The sequence below is a fragment of the Panthera leo genome, chromosome B3 (genome assembly GCF_018350215.1).
Source record: "Panthera leo isolate Ple1 chromosome B3, P.leo_Ple1_pat1.1, whole genome shotgun sequence".
In the NCBI taxonomy this organism is placed as follows: Eukaryota; Metazoa; Chordata; class Mammalia; order Carnivora; family Felidae; genus Panthera; species Panthera leo.
Genome location: NC_056684.1, coordinates 27,792,707 through 27,810,989, shown reverse-complemented (window position 1 = coordinate 27,810,989; position 18,283 = coordinate 27,792,707). Strand labels below are relative to the sequence as shown.

Below are 18,283 nucleotides of genomic sequence, written 5' to 3'. Positions count from 1 at the left end.
TATAAAAAGAATTATACACCATGATCAAGTGGGATTCATTCCTGGGCTGCAGGGCTGGTTCAACACTCACAAATCAATCAACGTGATACATCACGTTAATAAAAGAAAAGAACCATATGATCCTGTCAATCGATGCAGAAAAAGCATTTGACCGAATTCAGCATCCTTTCTTAATAAAAACCCTCGAGAAAGTCGGGATAGAAGGAACATACTTAAACATCATAAAAGCCATTTATGAAAAGCCCACAGCTAATATCATCCTCAATGGGGAAAAACTGACAGCTTTCCCCCTGAGACCAGGAACACGACAGGGATGTCCACTCTCACCGCTGCTGTTTCACATAGTGTTGGAAGTTCTGGCATCAGCAATCAGACAGCAAAAGGAAATCAAAGGCATCAAAATTGGCAAAGATGAAGTCAAGCTTTCAATTTGCAGATGACATGATATTATACATGGAAAACCCGACAGACCCCACCAAAAGTCTGCTAGAACTGATACATGAATTCAGCAAAGTCACAGGATGCAAAATTAATGTACAGAAATCAGCTGTATTCTTATACACTAATAATGAAGCAACAGAAAGCCAAAGAAACTGACCCCATTCACAACTGCGCCAAGAATCATAAAATACCTAGGAATAAACCTAACCCAAGACGTAAAAGATCTGTGTGCTGAAAACTATAGAAAGCCTTATGAAGGAAATCGAAGAAGATACAAGGAAATGGAAAAACATTCCGTGCTCATGGATTGGTAGAATAAATATTGCTGAAATGTCAATCCTACCCAAAGCTATCTACACATTCAATGCAATCCCAATCAAAATTGCACCAGCATTCTTCTTGAAGCTAGAACAAGCAATCCTAAAATTTGTATGGAACCACAAAAGACCCTGAATAGCCAAAGTAATTTTGAAGAAGAAGACGACCAAAGCGGGAGGCATCACAATCCCAGACTTTAGCCTCTACTACAAAGCTGCAGTCATCAAGACAGCATGGTATTGGCACAAAAACAGACACACAGACCAATGGAATAGAATAGAGACTCCAGAATTGGATCCACAAACGTATGGCCAACTAATCTTTGACAAAGCAGGGAAGAACATCCAATCAAAAAAAGACAGTCTGTTTAACAAATGGTGCTGGGAGAACTGGACAGCAACATGCAGAAGAATGAAACTAGACCACTTTCTTATGCCATTCTCAAAAATAAACTCAAAATGTATAAAGGACCTGAATGTGAGACAGGAAACCATCAAAACCCTAGAGGAGAAAGCAGGAAAATACCTCTCTGACCTCAGCCACAGCAATTTCTTACTTGACACATCTCCAAAGGCAAGGGAATTAAAAGCAAATATGAACTATTGGGACCTCATGAAGATAAAAAGCTTCTGCACTGCAAAGGAAACAATCAACAAAACTAAAAGGCAACTGACGGAATGGGAAAAGATATTTGCAAAGGCCATGTTGGACAAAGGGCTAGTATCCAAAATCTATAAAGAACTCACTAAACTCCACACCCGAAAAACAAATACTCCAGTGAAGAAATGGGCTGGAAACATGAAGAGACACTTTTCTGAAGAAGACATCCAGATGGCCAACAGGCACACGAAAAGATGCTCAATGTCACTCCTCATCAAGGAAATGCAAATCAAAACCACACTCAGATACCCCCTCACGCCAGTCAGAGTAGCTAAAAGGAACAAATCAGGAGACTATAGATGCTGGCGAGGATGTGGAGAAACGGGAACCCTCTTGCACTGTTGGTGGGAATGCAAACTGGTGCAGCCGCTCTGGAAAACAGTGTGGAGGTTCCTCAGAAAATTAAAATAGATCTACCCTATGACCCGGAAACAGCACTGCTAGGTATTTACCCACGGGATACAAGAGTCTGATGCATAGGGGCACTTGTATCCCAATGTTTATAGCAGCACTTTGAATAATAGCCAAATTATGGAAAGAGCCTAAATGTCCATCAACTGATGAATGGATAAAGAAATTGTGGTTTATATACACAATGGAATACCACTTGGCAATGAGAAAGACTGAAATCTGGCCTTTTGTAGCAACATGGATGGAACTGGAGAGTGTTATGCTAAGTGAAATAAGTCATACAGAAAGACAGATACCGTATGTTTTCACTCTTATGTGGATCCTGAGAAACTTAACAGAAGACCATGGGGGAGGGAAAGGAAAAAAATAAAGGGAGGGAAGCAAACCATAAGAGACTCTTAAAAACTGAGAATAAACTGAGGGTTGATGGGGGGTGGGAGGGAGGGGAAAGTGGTATGGGCATTGAGGAGGGACCTGTTGGGATGAGCACTGGGTGTTGTATGGAAAGCAGGTTGACAATAAATTTCATGTATAAAAAAAAAGAATTTTAAAGGGCAGTCCCTGTTTGATAAGGTACTTCCTTGCATCAGGGACAAAGCATTGATGGAACCCATCCAGAAAAAGGGTTCTTGTCCAGCCCTTCTTTGGACAACCAGAAGACTGGCAGCTGGTGTTTATATTTGCGTTTCAAGACTTGGGGATTAGCAGCTTTATAGATAAGGGCAGTCCTGATCATAAACCTGACTGTATTTGTCTATCCCTGCCTGCCTTAAATTCTGGTGCTCAGTTGTCTTCCTTAGTAATAAATGCTGTTTGTGGTATTTTCTTTTTTTCCAGAATAGAACACTTGCATCTGCATTAAAAACGTGTTCAGGCAGATTTTCTTTCTCTTCAGTGACACTCCGAATGGCATCTGGGAACTTGTATGCTTCCTCTTGGTTAGCAGAAGCTGCTTCTCCTGTTATCTTGACATTTTTTAAGCTAAGCTTCTTTCTAAAATTACCAAACTGTCATTTACTGGCATTAAATTCTCCAGATGTTGATCTTTGCCTTCTTTTTGCTTTAAGTTGTCATATAATGACTTCGCTTTTTCTCAAATCACATTAATGCCTCTATAGGTATGACTTTCTATAGCAATCCTGCACCCATATAAAAGCTGCCTTTTTAGTACTAGATAAAAGGTATTTCGCATAAAGTGCAGTGTTTTTGTGTTTGCTAGTAGTGTAGCTGGTGTGTCAGCTTCATGAATTTTCTTTTTTTCACATTGGTTTTTATACTTGATTCATTTATCTTGAAATGGCAGGCAACCACAGCTGCAGACCTCAACCTATGGTCCATATCAAACAGTTCAACATTTTCTAGTAATGTCATGACTTTTCTCTGCTTCTTGGGAGCACTTCCAGCATCATAAGTGGCACTATTTATGGGTCCCATGTTGTTATTCAAGGTTTACGGTATTGCACTAAACACAATGAAAGTAGCAAGAGAACTACCAGAGATCACTTTTTACTGCAGTATGCAATTTAGTAGAGAGATGAACTGCTCATGTGGAGATGATTAGCATCTTTTTGGCATTTGAAGTGGATATTCGGAACACTTGAGCTCACTGCAGTACCAACAGGAGGTGGTTATGAAATTATTACAGTAGACATTACAGTAAGTCTGTACTGTTGTTAATTTTATGCTGTTATGATTTAATACTGAATCTTTAGATTTGTTTATGTTTCTTTCGACTGTGAATGGCACCATGTAGGGACTGTATTTTTGTGTGTAAGTGTTGATAAATTTTAACTTTATAATAGATTTGTGTATATTTTATAGTAATAAATGATAAAATAAACTAGTAGCTACATACATTTTATGCATTCATGACAAACCTAACATTAATTTTTTCATAGTTGAAATTTGAATATTAATTGAGATTTTTCCTATTTGTGATTTGTCTGTAAGTTTTAAAAAAAAAGTGTTGCAAATCTCCATAAAATTTTCCAATATATTTATTGAAAAAAATGTGGGTATAAGTGGACCCGTTTAGTTTCAAACTGTGTTCTGTAAGGGTCAACTGTAATTACTTTATTTTTCCCTGAAATATTCCAATAAATATATTACTTTTCATGAGTCATATATGCTATGCAATTTTCTTCCTTCCTTTCCTTTCCTTTCCTTTCCTTTCCTTTCCTTTCCTTTCCTTTCCTTTCCTTTCTTTTTTTCTTTTCTTTGTGAGAGTGAGAGCATGAGTGGAGGAGGGAAGAAGAAGAGGGAGAGAGAGAATCTTAAGCAGGCTTCATGCCCAGTGCAGAGCCTCGTGCAGGGCTCAAGCTCACGATGGTGATATCATGACCGGAGCTGAAATGATGAGTTAGACACTGGGGCACCTGGGTGGGTCAGTCGGTTAAGCATCCGACTTCAGCTCAGGTCATGATTTCATAGTTCGTGGGTTCAAGCCCCATGTGGGGCTCTGTGCTGACAGCTCAGAGCCTGGTGCCTGCTTTGGATTCTGTGTCTCCCTCTCTCTCTGCTCCTCCCCCATTCATGCTCTCTCTCTGTCTCTCAAAAATAAATAAAAGTTAAAAAAAAAAAAGAGTCAGATGGTTAACTGGCTGAGCCACCCATGTGCCCCTATGCTGGGCAATTTTATTGAAACATGTATATTTTGAATTTGGTTATATAGCATGAATATAATGGATAGCTTTTTTTCTCTGTAGGAAATATGCTGCTAAGTACTGACTTTATAATTTTATGTTAAAAACTTTTATATAGTGTTTCAGAGAGGCAGCATACCGTGGTGGCTAAGAATGGTCTGTCTCATGTGCTGTAATCCTTTGGGTCACCTTGCACAAATTCTCTGTGCCTCAGTTTCCTCCTCCTTAAAATACATGTACAATACTACCTCTTGATGGTGACTGAGAGTTACTTAATAGGTGTAACGTGCTTAAAACCATTTTGGCACATACTAAGTGTCCAAGTGTTACATATTATTGTTACCATTCACTTTATCATCTTTATAACAAACTATGAGCAAGATATTGAGAGGCTGGGTATTTTCTTCTTGTTTTCTAGATGTGAATGAATTGAAGGAATGTCTTTCTGTGTTGGTTAAAGAGCAGCAAGCTCTGGCCATCCAGTCAGCCACTACCACCCTTTCAGCCCTGAGACTCAAGCAGAGGCTGGTCATCTTGGAACGATATTTCATTGCCTTGAATAGAACTGTTTTCCAAGAGAATGTCAAAGTTAAGTGGAAAAGCAGCAGTATTTCTTTGCCTCCTGTGGACAAAAAAAGGTAATAATATAATGAAGAAGGAATCCTGATACCAACTAAATATAAAATGCAGGCTGTTTGGTTGAGGAAAGTTTAAGTACAACTTTCATTATAGTCCCTTCCATTCTTGCTTTCCCTTTTTGTATGTTTCATATAATCTGGAGAATGGCTTTGCTAATTTGCTGAGAGTAACAGACTATGCTTCTTAATCTGTGCCATTATTTAATTTATTTATTTAAAAAATTTTTTTTAATGTTTGTTTGTTTTGAGAGAGAGAGAGACAGAGCATGAGCGGGGGAGGAGCAGAGAGAGAGGGAGACTCAGAATTTGAAGCAGGCTCCAGGCTCTGGGCTGTCAGCACAGAGGCCAATGAGTGGCTTGAACTTGTGAACTGTGAGATCATGACCTGAACCAAAGTTGGGCATTTAACCAGCTGAGCCACCCAGGAGCCCCTGTGCCATTATTTTAAAATGCTTTTCTGTCAGTAACTGTGGAAGCCAGTGAAGGTGTAGATAAGCATATCTAGATTTTTGAAAATGGGTCCTGAACATTATATTGTTTTTGTTTTGTTTTATTTTGCTTTTGGATAGGGAATACTCAGATCATAATATTTAGTGGCTAGCTAGTTTAGATGCTTCAGTTTTTTCTTCCTAATGTGATTTTCTTACTCTTTTACTCTTCAAAATTTTTTTTAATGTTTATTTATTTTTGAGAGAGGGAGAGAGAGAGAGTGAGCACAAGCAGGGAGGGGCAGAGAGAGGGGGAGACCCAGAATCCGAAGCAGGCTCCAGGCTCTGAGCTGTCACCACAGAGCCCGACGCAGGGCTCCATCTTGTGAAACACGAGATGATGACCTGAGCCAAAGTCGGTTGCTTAACTGACTGAACAACCCAGGTGCCCCATCTTATTCTTTTATTGTAAGAGATGCTTTCAGATATATGATTTTTAATATACTGGTGTACATCAGCAGATTGTTCTCAGACGTAACTAGAATGCTTAAGGCTTGTGTAAAGTTTTCTTTTCCCAAAATGTAGCTTTCTACCAGTTTTGTTCTCAGAAGCCTCGACTAAAAGATTTCCAGATTTAACTCATATTTTATGTAGTAAAAAGAATTTGTTTTATTTGATTGTAATACTGATTTTTATTCCCTAGAGAGCACATGGAATGTACAGGGGCAGAAAGAAGCAGGGGGGAAACCTTATTTTGCTACCGGGAGACAAGAATTGCTAAATGTATCATGTTTCATGTATTTTTCCTTTTAAATCTAGTTGAAACCACATTACATGTCCTATATTTGATAGTAGTTTTAAGATAAATTAAACCAAGTGACAGAGGAGGATTCCTGCCCATGTGGTGATAACCAGCAGCACAGTTCTTTCTTTCTTGGCTGGAGAGTGAGTGGTCTTTGTAGTGATCATTGATCAGGGAGGGGTTCTGCAATGGGGATGATAGATTCTAAGCCTTTTAAGTGTTCCTGTGTGTTTGTTGAATGAAAATGAATTCTCTAAGATGCAGAAGTGTCTTAGACCCCAACTGATTTTTCTTTGTGCTTTTTTCTTTGTGGTGACATAAGAGTTGGTGAGTTAATTGAAATCTGTCTTTCACTGAATCAAGCAAATTCCTAAAATTAAAAAAAATTCATATTTTGAGATAATTATGGGTTCACATGGAGTTGTAAGAAATAGTACAGATTCCTTATACCCTTCATCTACTTCCCCCCAGTGGTAGCCACTTGCAAAACTGTGGTATACTATCACAATGAGGATATTGACTTTGATACAGTTTACTTATCTTACTCATATTTCCTCAATTTTACATGTTTTCAACTCAGTTTTTTACATGTTCTCAGTGCATGCATGTGTCCATTGTGTTTCCATACAATTTTATCACAGGTTTGGATTTCTCTCACTATTGCCACAGTTACAGGACAAGGAGCCTTTTTATAGCCACACTCACCTCCTTTTCCCTCCTCTTTGCCTTATCCTCTTTCAGCCACTAATGTGTTCTTCATGTCTATTATGTAACCTTGGCTTTTTTCAATCAGGGTTACCTCCTTGAGATTCTTTCAAGTAATTGTATGTATCATCATTGCATAGTAAAATTCTGTGACATGGATGTGCCTCATTTGGTTTAACCATCCAGTGAAGGACATCAGTTATTTACAGTTTTTGAGTTTTATGAATTAAAGCTGCTGTGAATATTTGTGGACAGGTTTTTGTGTGAACCTCAGTTTCATTTTTCTGGAATAAATGCCCTGGAGTTCAATTGTTGGGTCTTATGTTTAGGTTTGTAGGTCATTGCTGCACTCTTTCCAAAATAGCTGTGTAATTGTATAGTCTCATCAACTATGTATGAATGATGTAGTTTCTCCATAGCCTTGTCAGCGTTTGAATTTGTTGCTGCTTTGTTTTAGCCAGTCTGTTAGATGTGTCATGATATCTTCTAAATTTTTGTAGATTTCTTCATTTCTCAATTTACTGAATAGTGGTAGATTTCACCTTTTTTTGTGGAATTAGCAATGGGTTGGATTGTTGACTGGTGTGGATGGGAGTGGGTCTAAGCTATTTGCTTTTTTTTTCCTTGAGTATCTGTAAAATAGAGAGTGACTTATTGAAGATTTAGCAGTTCTTAAACTGTGCAGATTGAGGACTGTTGGGCACTTTCTCAGGGGCCATTATGATTACCTGAGGGGAGCCCCTGTTTCATGCTTTTCCTGGAGCAATTTTCTCCCAGAGGGAGAATAGACTTAGCATGTGTACTTCCCGTTTTAAAGACCACATGTATTATTATACATATGTATCTTGTAATATTTATATTTCTCATTCAGAAATAAAGTTTAAATCTCCTTAATCCTGTCTCCTAGGCACCCAGTCCCCTCATTAGAGGCAGCCACTAATTACAGTTTCTTGTGTCTCCTCATGAGCTTCCCTCATAGAGCTCAGGATTCACAGAATGTGCATACTAGCTGCCTCTCTGGGATCCTCACGTTCTTCACTGCTAATTTTACTTGACATTGTATCTTGGGAAGGTCATTCCATATCATTACCTATTTTTCAACGCATTTCCCCCGATTGTGAAAGAAAATTATAGTAAGTTTGAAAAGTATAATACATAGTAGAAATATTCAGCCGTATAAAGTTGCATGATTGAGTTTATACTGTACACTTTTTTTGTATTCTAGTTTTTTTTTTTTTTTAGAATGTCATGGTATACTATTTGTATAACTTTAAAAAATATGCATATCTTGTTAAATTTACATACAGAAGTAGTAAAAAGCTTAAAAAGACATGTGAGAGTGATAAGCACTAAATTCAGGAGAGGATAAACTCAGCAAGATGAGGGTGAAAGAGAATAGGACAGGTACATGGAGTCTCTACTGGTCAGCACATAGACCTAAAAGGGGCCAAAGCAAATACAGATTCCATAGCCCTGGGTGCAGTCCCGGGAATTTGTCGTATTGTTCTCTCAACGCCCTCACCTGCCTTTTCTTTGCTACATGAGCTTTAATCTCTCCATTTATGTATTTATATGTTTATTTTCTGTTTACCATGTGTATCTCCCTGACTAATAATATCAGCTCTCTGAGATTATTTTGCAAGTCATTTAAAATTCTCTGTAAATCCCTTTTTTTTTTTTCCTTAAAGAGGGAACTTCCTTTACAAAGGACATTTGGTAAAAGTTTTTAAATATGAAACTAAAAGTCACTTGTGATCCTGCTGTCTAAAGAAATTCAGTGATCACATTTTGGTACAAATCCTTCCATATTATTTATTTTATTTTAGTATTTGCACAGTCCTCTGACCAGTTATCACAACTCCCATGTGTGTTGTCCGCAGTTCCCGACCCACAGGCAAAGGAGTTGAAGGACTTGCGAGAGTCGGATCCCGAGCAGCTCTCTCCTTTGCCTTTGCCTTTTTACGCAGGGCGTGGCGATCAGGTATGTGGGCCCAGAGTGTCGTTCGGTTTCCTCACCACATCGGGGGACTTGGGTTCTCTTCTCAGTTCTGCCACCACATGCCCTTGGGCTGATCCCATATAGTCTGTGTGCCTCATTTTTCTTGTTTGTAGAATGAGAGGCTTCAGTCTATTTGACTTTTCAGGTCTGTTCTTTAAAAAAAAACAAAAAATAAGAAAAAGTGTGTATGTGTTTATATCGCAGGTAAACCACTGTTAGTACATCAGTGCTGATTTATTTTCTAGGAGAACAAGAAGTTAGAATTGCTCATGAGAGAGTCATAACATAAAGAACTGACTTTGGGGCACCTGTATTAAGTTTTAATCTCTTGAGTTCTTGGAGTATCTCATTGAGAGGAAAGTGAGGGATTGAAAATGTGACAGTGGTATCTTCTCACACAGAGGGGTTGGAGGACCATCTGGGAGAGTGGGGAGGGCTTTACTTGTCAGTGCTGCCTGAGGAGTGGATGGCCTCCTCTGATGCATGTGTGCTCAGGTGAAGATGCGGATCTATGCAGCGAGCTATTGCAGGAGTCCCTGGATGCCCTGAGAGCCCTGCCTGAGGCCTCGCTCTTTGATGAGAGCACAGTGTCCTCTGTGTGGCTGGAGGTGGTAGAGAGAGCAGCCAAGTTCCTTAGATCCGTCGTGACAGGGTGAGTTCTTTCTTTTCACATCTTAACTCTGAATGGTTCTAACATGTTTCAGTCTTGTCTCACCTTCTCTTTAGAGCAGGTTTGTGTGTATGTCTCCAGCCTGCCCTCAGCTCTGTTATTCTGGATCTTGGTTTTCAGCTTTTCAAATGTTTGCTTTTGATATTCTGATTAGACCCTGGAAGCTATCATATTGAATCAGATGGAAAAATGAAAAATATTTTTGTAATGTATTTTTTTTCAGATATTTATGATTTGGGTATCAGTCATTCATTAAGTGAGCATCTATTGTGTGCCTTTCAGTGAGAATATGGATGCTACCATTCTGAGTGATGGGTGTTGTCTTAATAGACAACATGGTACTAAACAGCTACTCAAGATCAAAATGTTTAAACCTCAATCTATTCTTTTTAGTGTAAAAAATTTTTGAATGTGAATCATTTTTCTATAAGGAAAACCCTGAACTCTGGTCTTGGGTGTTACATATTTTTGTTAACTTTAAATTTTTAGGTTTTTAAAAAGAAAAAGTATATATACTTAATACATAATTCAACGCCAAAGACATAATTAGAGGAGAAGTGAGTCTTTTCTCATTTGCTTTGTCAAAAGAGGTCACTGCTCTGCCCCTTCCAATGTGCAAGGACACCTGTGGTCTCTGTGCTAACACATTGTGAGTTTGGCTCCCTAGAGAGCTGATGTAGGCATTGTGACAAGGTTTTGGGCTGGGGGCCCTGAAAATAGGCTTTGAATTACAGTTGATCCTTGAACAATGTAGGGGGTAGAGGTGCCAGCCCTTCACGCAGTTAAAAATCCACATATAACATTTTACTTCCCCAAACTAAACTAATAGCATATGTTGACTAGAAGCCTGACCGATAACATGAACAGTGGATCAATGCATATTTTATGTTGTATGTATTATTTACTGTATTTTTATAATAATACCCTTTTCTTATTTTTTTTGGTATTTCTAAGCTACATGGTTCATCTGTGAGTTTTTTCAAATTGTTGCAAATCTCCAAAAGATTTTCCAATATCTGTATTGAAAAAAAATCTGCATATAAGTGAATTTGTGCAGTTCAAACTCGTGTTGTTCAGGGTTCAACTGTAATTTCAAATATTCAGCTATAATGTTGATGTCAGAAGGCCCTCCATTCTCCATCTTGGGTTCAGAAGAATTGTCATTTATTGGGAAAAGTTAAAATATTTATTTGATAAAAGATAAAAATAAGCATAGACATTTTGTCTAGAGTCTCAGGTGCTTTTAGAAGTTGATTTTTCTCCATTTTCATAGAGGGATGTTGATACTCCAATAGCCTTAGATTTCACTGAAAGTGGAAACATATCTAAACATGTTTCTACTCATGATTTGAATAATGATATAAATAATTTTATGCTGTGGAAACTGGAATATGTGTTTTCTAATGTAGTCATCTTTTGTATCTGAAGTATTTTAATAAAAACATATCTTTTTAAGTTAATTGTATACTTTATTTTTTATTAAAATTTTTTTAATGTCTATTTATATTTAAGAGAGAGAGAGAGAGACTGCACGAGTGGGGGAGGGCAGAGGGAGACAGAGACAGAATCTGAAGCAGGCTCCAGGCTCTGAGCTGTCAGCACAGAGCCTGATGCGGGGCTTGAACTCACAAGCCAGGAGATCATGACCTGAGCTGAAGTCAGATGCTTAACTCAGGCACCTCGTTAATTGTATACTTTAAAATCTGATTAAATTTGAGTAGTAAGTCTCGGAAACTTGATTCTAAATATTAAAAATATACATGCTGTCTTTAAGTTCTCATGTTACTTTGTTCTTGCATCTACTGCTGTCATTTCAGAGATGTTCATGGAACGCCTGGTACCAAAGGGCCAGGAAGCATCCCCCTGCAGGACCAGCACCTGGCCCTGGCCATTCTGTTAGAGCTGGCTGTGCAGAGAGGCACACTGAGGTAAGGGGTGCTGCAGGCTGGGAGCATTTCATGGAACACCTCTGTATCTGAACATCTGTTTCACTTTATGGCATTTCATTGAATCATTTGTGTTTATAAAAATGTGTGGTGTTCTATAATCAAAGAACCGTATCCCAGGACTTTCTCTTCTTTCAAGCCTGGGTACACTTAGGTTTTCTTCACTTCCCTTTTTTTTTTTTTAAAGTTTGTTTATTTTTTTTTTAGAGAGCAAGCAGGGGAAGGAGAGAGAGAGAGGGGGAGAGAGAATTTCAAGCAAGCTCTGCACCGTTAGTCCAGAGCCCGATGTAGTGCTCAAACCCACAAATTGTGAGATCGTGACCTGAGCCAAAAATCAAGAGTTGGCACCTTAACTGACTGAGCCACCCAGGCGCTCCTCTTCACTTCATGTTTTATGTTCAACTTTTGTAGTCTAAGACCTGTTCCTTTTTTTTTCTTTTTAATTTTCTTCAAATGATTTTTATTCCATTAATTTAAGGTCCTAGAAATTCTCTTTAGAAAGCGCTGTTTGAACTTCTTAACTGGTTTTATATTTCTTATCCTCAGAAGGTGGATATGTTGTGCTAAAATCTTGGCATTGTTTAAGTGATTTTACTGCCAAGAATTGTTTTCATGGCGTTATTTTAGTTTCCTTTTCAATCTAAAGTATTTTTTCTATTTTATTTAGCTGTCTGCTTTTATTTTTGACAGTCCATGGCAATAAAAGCTAATATGTTTTTACTAGATAATGAAGATATTTTCTCTTTCAGCCAGATGTTATCTGCCATCCTGTTGTTGCTTCAATTGTGGGACAGTGGGACGCAGGAAACTGACAATGAGCGGTCTGCCCAGGGTACCAGTGCTCCTCTTCTCCCTTTGCTGCAAAGATTCCAGAGTATCATCTGCAGTAAAGATGCCCCTCATATAGAAGGTGACGCTCACGTAAGTACCGTAAAAAAACTCTGCCTTTAAGTAGCTTTCTTAATTCAGTTATCCTAAAAGAGTTAGACTTTTATAAACAAAACCAGAGTGCATGTCTGTGGCAGTAGTTGTCTCTAGGGGAAAGTGTGTATTTGGTGATGACAATAGTGAGTCAGATGTAGGACAGGTGTGGGATATCATGGGGTGAGTTTCATTCAATGCGGTGGAATATCACTTGAGCATATGGCATCTGTGTGTGTGTGTGTGTTCTGGATTGTGTATACTTAGTAGGGAGAATGTATTTCTTGACATATATCAACTTGTACTTTTAGAGAGATTCCTCTACTGCTTTTTGACCATGTAGTTTTCTTTCTGCTGGATTAGAGCCATTTAGCCCTTTGTGTTTGTGGGTTTATTATTACCTGTGTGTTCCCAGTAACCAGTCATGTTGTGCTTTGGCTGTGATGGAGGGTGAGTTTAAGATGCTGTGGAAGATAGAAAGAAGGCATGCTCACTTCCATGAAAGAATTAGTTAGTAGAGGCATGAAAATGGGTAAAAATTCTGACAATATTTCAAGAACAAAGTGAGAGAGTCAAGCAGGTCCTTATGGGCACTTGCAGTAATAACATGGGGAGGCGGCACAAGTTGTTGAAGCTGAGCTGGTGTGGGATGGAGTGTGTGTTCGGTTCTGAGGATGTGCTCCACCGTGAGGTCGTGTAGTTGCCTAGTGGTTAATGTTTATTTGTTTTGACCTGCCTTGAGAAGTCTGGTAGTCCTTCTCTTCCATGTTCCTCCATATACTGTTTATGGAGAAAACAGTTCAACGAGCACCAGCTGTACTGCAGCACAGAGCTAAGTCTGACATACCCACTTTTAAATACATATTATAAAAAGAGCATTGAAGATAGTGGCTTACTTTTTGGCCCTTTCTTTGTGCAGAGCACTGCATGGCGTGTGTCACCTAAGTCATCACTGTGTTTGTCCTAGGAAAACAAGGCTGGTAGCAGAGGAGGGCCTGTCTGGGTCCTGGGTCTGAACCCCTGGGACTGCTTCTTTTTAGAAGTACAAGTTTGATCTTGTAGGTCTTTTTTTGGGGGGGAAGACAGCCATTCCATTATAAAGTTAATTTTCTATCACTTGGCAGTCTTTAATTGTAATAAGGCTTTCTGCCTTTAGAAGAATTAGATTTGGGGTGCTTGAGTGACTCAGTTGGTTAAGTGTCCTGACTCTTGATTTTGGCTCAGGTCATGATCTCACAGTTCATGGGATTGAGCCCTGTTTCGGGCTCTGCGCTGACAGCTGAGGCCTGCTTGGGATTCTCTCTCTCTCTCTCTCTCTCTCTCTCTCTCTCTCTCTCTCCCTCCCTCCCTCCCTCCCTCCCTCCCCCTCTCTCCCTCCCTCCCACTTTCACCCCCTCACCCTCTCCCTCTGCCCTTCTTCCCCTCTCATGCTCTCTTTTTTCTCAAAATAAATAAATAAGCAATTTTTAAAAAAGAAGAATTAGATTTACTTAATGTTACTTAATGTCCGAGTAACATTAGGTTTCCTTCAGAGTAGGTGGCATTAGGTTTTGGTTTTCAGTTTGTAAAGCCAGGTTGAGGTGTAGTGCTGTGTTCCTAGGAAGCTTCCTCTGCATTCTGAGGGCTGTTGGCTGGGCCAGGGGGTGGGGGGGGGAGTGGGGTGGGGAGCCTGCAGGATGTCTGGACCATGTCATTGACCTGTGTAGAGTATGCACATGCGTGATGGATGTGCAAATGTGCAGGCACTGCTGTGTGCAGTTTTACAGCAGATGTGTATATATGTAGATGTGTAGGGTCAGTGCATCAGCAGTACTTCTCATCTGATGGCTAAAAGGAGTAGATGATGCACAACTGTGAATACCAAAATATAAAGAGTTGTTAATGGCTAATTGTGTTACTTGAATTTTTTCCAGCGTTTTGAAGATGCTTGTTTACTTTTCTTCTCTAGCTTTTGTCTGGTCCTCTGAGCCCTAACGAGAGTTTTCTGAGATACCTTACTCTTCCACAAGATAATGAGCTCGCCATTGACTTACAACAAACTGCAGTTGTTGTCATGGCCCATTTAGACCGCCTGGCTACTCCCTGTATGCCACCTCTGTGTAGCTCGCCAACATCTCATAAGGTACCTGCGCTAACAGTGTTTATTCTTTGTATCTTTGCGTGTACTATAGTCATTAGCACCTGTAGGTTCTCATCCTGTGCCACTTTCTCTGGTATTGGGGGTGGAGCTGGCTTACAGCCTTTTTTTTTTTTTTTTTTTTTGGAAGTAGGGTCCATGTCCAATGTGGATCTTTAACTCACAACCCTGGGATCCAGAGTTGGATGCTCCACTAACTGAGCCAGCCAGACACTCTGCTGGTGTACAAGTGTAAACATGTATACAATTTAAGGTATTGTCAGTGGTCAGAGTGAGTGGTGAGCAAGCTGAGGTGTACATGGGTTGAGGACCCAATTCAGTGTTGCAGGTTCCAGATTCAGGAGGTATAGCTCCAGAGAGCTCTCCTTTATCCAAACAACCACATGCTGTCCTGCCTTCCTCAGGGAGATTCCAGCGTACTTTTTTGTACACTAGGAGCTTAGAACATGGGCTGTCTGTAATGCTGCTCAGAGCACTGATGACACTAATCTACATGTGTGTAGAGCCTGCCAGTGCGGGCCACCTGAGGACTTCACATTCACAGTTGCATCTGACCATCACAACACTACCCCACTGTATTGATGAGAAAACTGCCATTTGGAGTGGCAGTGAATTTTGGCATGGTCACACAGAATAATCCTGGATTTGAATCCAGTTTTTGCTAACTTTTATTTTTAGCAGGATGTGTATTTATTTCATTTTATAGTCATTTGTTTTTTTCCAAATAAGTATATTCACATGGTTCAAAAATCAAAATTAAATGCAGAGACGATGTTATTTCCCTGTCCCCCCACCCACCTGGTTTTGCACCTGCTACTTTTCATTTTTCTAGTCTCTTATATATCCTTCAGTATTCTCTGAAATGAATATATTAGTGGTAGCATGTTGTAGCTTATTTTTGTCATTACACAGTTTGTACCAAGGAGTTTATCAATAAACAAAGCCTCTCTCTTTATTTTAATGCAACTCAGTATTCCATGTATGGTTGTATCATGATTTTTTTGTTGGAATCTGTGTTGTCAGAAGTCTGCTATTCCAGTAGTGCTGCAATGACCAACCACGTACATTTGTTCTTGTTCGTGCAAATGCATGCACCAGTGGTGATGTACCTGATGTGGGTGGACACTAGCTGATTATCACAAAATTGTTCACACACAGCTTGATCCTTCTCATCCCCACCAACAGTTGGATACTTGTCTGCCAGCCTTGTGCTTAGGCTTTTAGGTTTCTGCCTGTTATGGTAAAAATGGTAACCTGATATGGTTTGAGCATTTGTTTAAGGTTTACTTGTATTACTTTTTTTTTTTTTTTTTGTATTACTTTTTAATGGGCTCTGTTAAGATGAAGTGCTGTGGAGAAATATGCTTTATCTTACCTGTTAACTGAGGTAATATGGGATGTTTTGAGTTATTTTGATGTTTTGGATCATCTCCTTTCTTTACTTGCTTTGTTTTTATCCCACAGTATCTCAGTGTTACTCTTAGCATAAATTATTCTTTTTTTGACTAAGAAAGAAATTTTCTTGCCACTCTAAACAAAATGTTTACTTTGTTATCTTACAGGGATCATTGCAAGAGGTCATAGGATGGGGGTTAATAGGATGGAAATACTATGCCAATGTGATTGGTCCAATTCAGTGTGAAGGACTTGCCAATCTGGGAGTCACGCAAATTGCCTGTGCTGAGAAGCGCTTCCTGATCTTGTCAAGGAATGGCCGTGTGTACACGCAGGCCTACAACAGTGACACACTGGTGGGTGTTCTGGGCCCAGATTGCTTTCCTTGGTGGGTGGTTTTCTACTACAGGAGCTACAGAGGTGTCTAGTCTTTAAGTCATTTGATTTCTGAAGATTTGGAAACCTCTGTTCAGTGTATTTTATTAGTTTTATTTAATAATCTCAATCATAATTGTTGCCAAAATCTTGGGGCAGAATTTCTTAATTGTTAAGATCAGGAGCTCCTTATAGTAACACTTATTGCCCATTATGAATCCCATTTTTAAACTAACTTTCCATGTGTAAACTCAATTGACTTTGGGGGTGAGGCAGTATCAGATAATCTGAGGAAATTGGGCCTTGTCAGATAGTACATGTTCCTATTAAAGAAAGGTGCTCTTTACCTAGGGTTGTTGAGTTTTCATTGTGTGGAGGTGGCCTAGTAATGTCACAGAGCTCTTGGAGGCTGCCCACTCTTCTGTTGGTAGTGGGCAGGGCATCTAGACAGTTGGCTGGCAGTCTCCATAGGCTCATGTTCTTTCAGTTCCAGGAGCGTTTGTTAAAATAAGATGCGTGAGAAGAGTCATGCTGTTTTCATTGTCCTTGGACTGCTTACTAATTTTCTTCCTATTTTTATCCTTTTAGGCCCCACAGCTGGTCCAGGGTCTTGCCTCCAGAAACATTGTAAAGATTGCTGCCCATTCTGATGGTCACCACTACCTGGCTCTGGCAGCCACCGGAGAGGTGTACTCCTGGGGCTGTGGGGATGGAGGACGGTTGGGCCATGGGGACACTGTGTATGTATGGCCCATTCTTGTAATTGACTTGCTCTTCTTTTGAGTTACTGTATCCAAAATAGGGTGGAAAAGGAGTGTGAATGGGTGTTTTCCAGCTGCTCTGACATTTAGGGCGAGGGTGGAGAAAGCAATCAAGATGTGTCAGCCCCTGGGTGATGCTATGGGAGTTCTGCCCACAGCACAGAAGATGACATCAATTGGCCTTCGTGTTCTTCTCTCTCAGATGGAATGCTTCCAGCTTTTGTCACTCCTGTTTTAACTATACATGGCACACCTCACACTGTGGAGTTTTCTAAAGCAAATCCCACGCTACTTGTTTCTTCATTCACAAACACTTCAACATATCTCTATCAGATATGATCCTCCTTTCCTTGAGCCATTTCATTTTCATAGGTACAAAAATATTTCTTAATGTCCTATTTTGTAGAAGCTTTTGATTTTTGTGAGAGACCAGGAATAAAACAAAATGATTGTTCTAAATGCAATGTTGTGAAAATGGAGAGTACCCATAGCTGCCACAGAATGGTGGGAACACTTTTATATATTGCTGGTTTGAGTGGAGCCTAGTGGAGCAAAACTTGGGCATTTGATTAGAATTGAAGATGCACTTGAAGAGGGTCAGAGGCATGAACAGCACTGTTGAGAGGAGTCTGGCCTGTTCTCACTGCAATGGGATGCAGTTGGACATCCCTGGGTAGAATCCCAAGCCATGAAAAAAGCTGAGCAATGTGTATTGAGTGTTAGCATTCAGCAGAAATATTCCAAACTTGGCAGTATTGTCAGGGATTCAGACAAGTGTGGTAAAACGATGGTGAGAAACAAAGGAATGATAACTACAGAATTTAGAATTGTTATTCTCGGACTGAAAGGGATGAGATGGGCAGGGCTCATAGGATTTGAAAGGATGGAGATACAGGGTGGAGGCATTAGTTTTTATTTCCAGTATGCTAGTTGTAATTTGTACTAAATTACAAAAAAAAAAAAACTACCTTGTAATAAAATAATACTCAGTTGAGGTTAAGTGCTAGATGATAGGAGTTGGAGAGAAACTTTGG

General features: G+C 39.6%; 1 protein-coding gene across 7 annotated transcripts in view; it reads left to right on the top strand.

Annotated features, from left to right (window-relative positions):
* Nucleotides 1–18,283, top strand: part of HERC2 (HECT and RLD domain containing E3 ubiquitin protein ligase 2) — a 268,128-nt gene that overhangs the window by 57,103 nt on the left and 192,742 nt on the right. For 6 of the 7 annotated variants that reach the window (XM_042941272.1, XM_042941277.1, XM_042941274.1 and 3 more), the window contains 8 exons: nucleotides 4,891–5,110; nucleotides 8,926–9,026; nucleotides 9,540–9,696; nucleotides 11,532–11,642; nucleotides 12,410–12,581; nucleotides 14,530–14,703; nucleotides 16,281–16,469; nucleotides 17,077–17,228. In XM_042941272.1, coding sequence (XP_042797206.1) covers nucleotides 4,891–5,110; nucleotides 8,926–9,026; nucleotides 9,540–9,696; nucleotides 11,532–11,642; nucleotides 12,410–12,581; nucleotides 14,530–14,703; nucleotides 16,281–16,469; nucleotides 17,077–17,228 — 1,276 coding nt within the window. Of the gene's footprint in view, nucleotides 1–4,890; nucleotides 5,111–8,871; nucleotides 9,027–9,539; nucleotides 9,697–11,531; nucleotides 11,643–12,409; nucleotides 12,582–14,529; nucleotides 14,704–16,280; nucleotides 16,470–17,076; nucleotides 17,229–18,283 lie in introns of those variants that run through there. The other variant, XM_042941279.1, reaches the window with a different exon arrangement.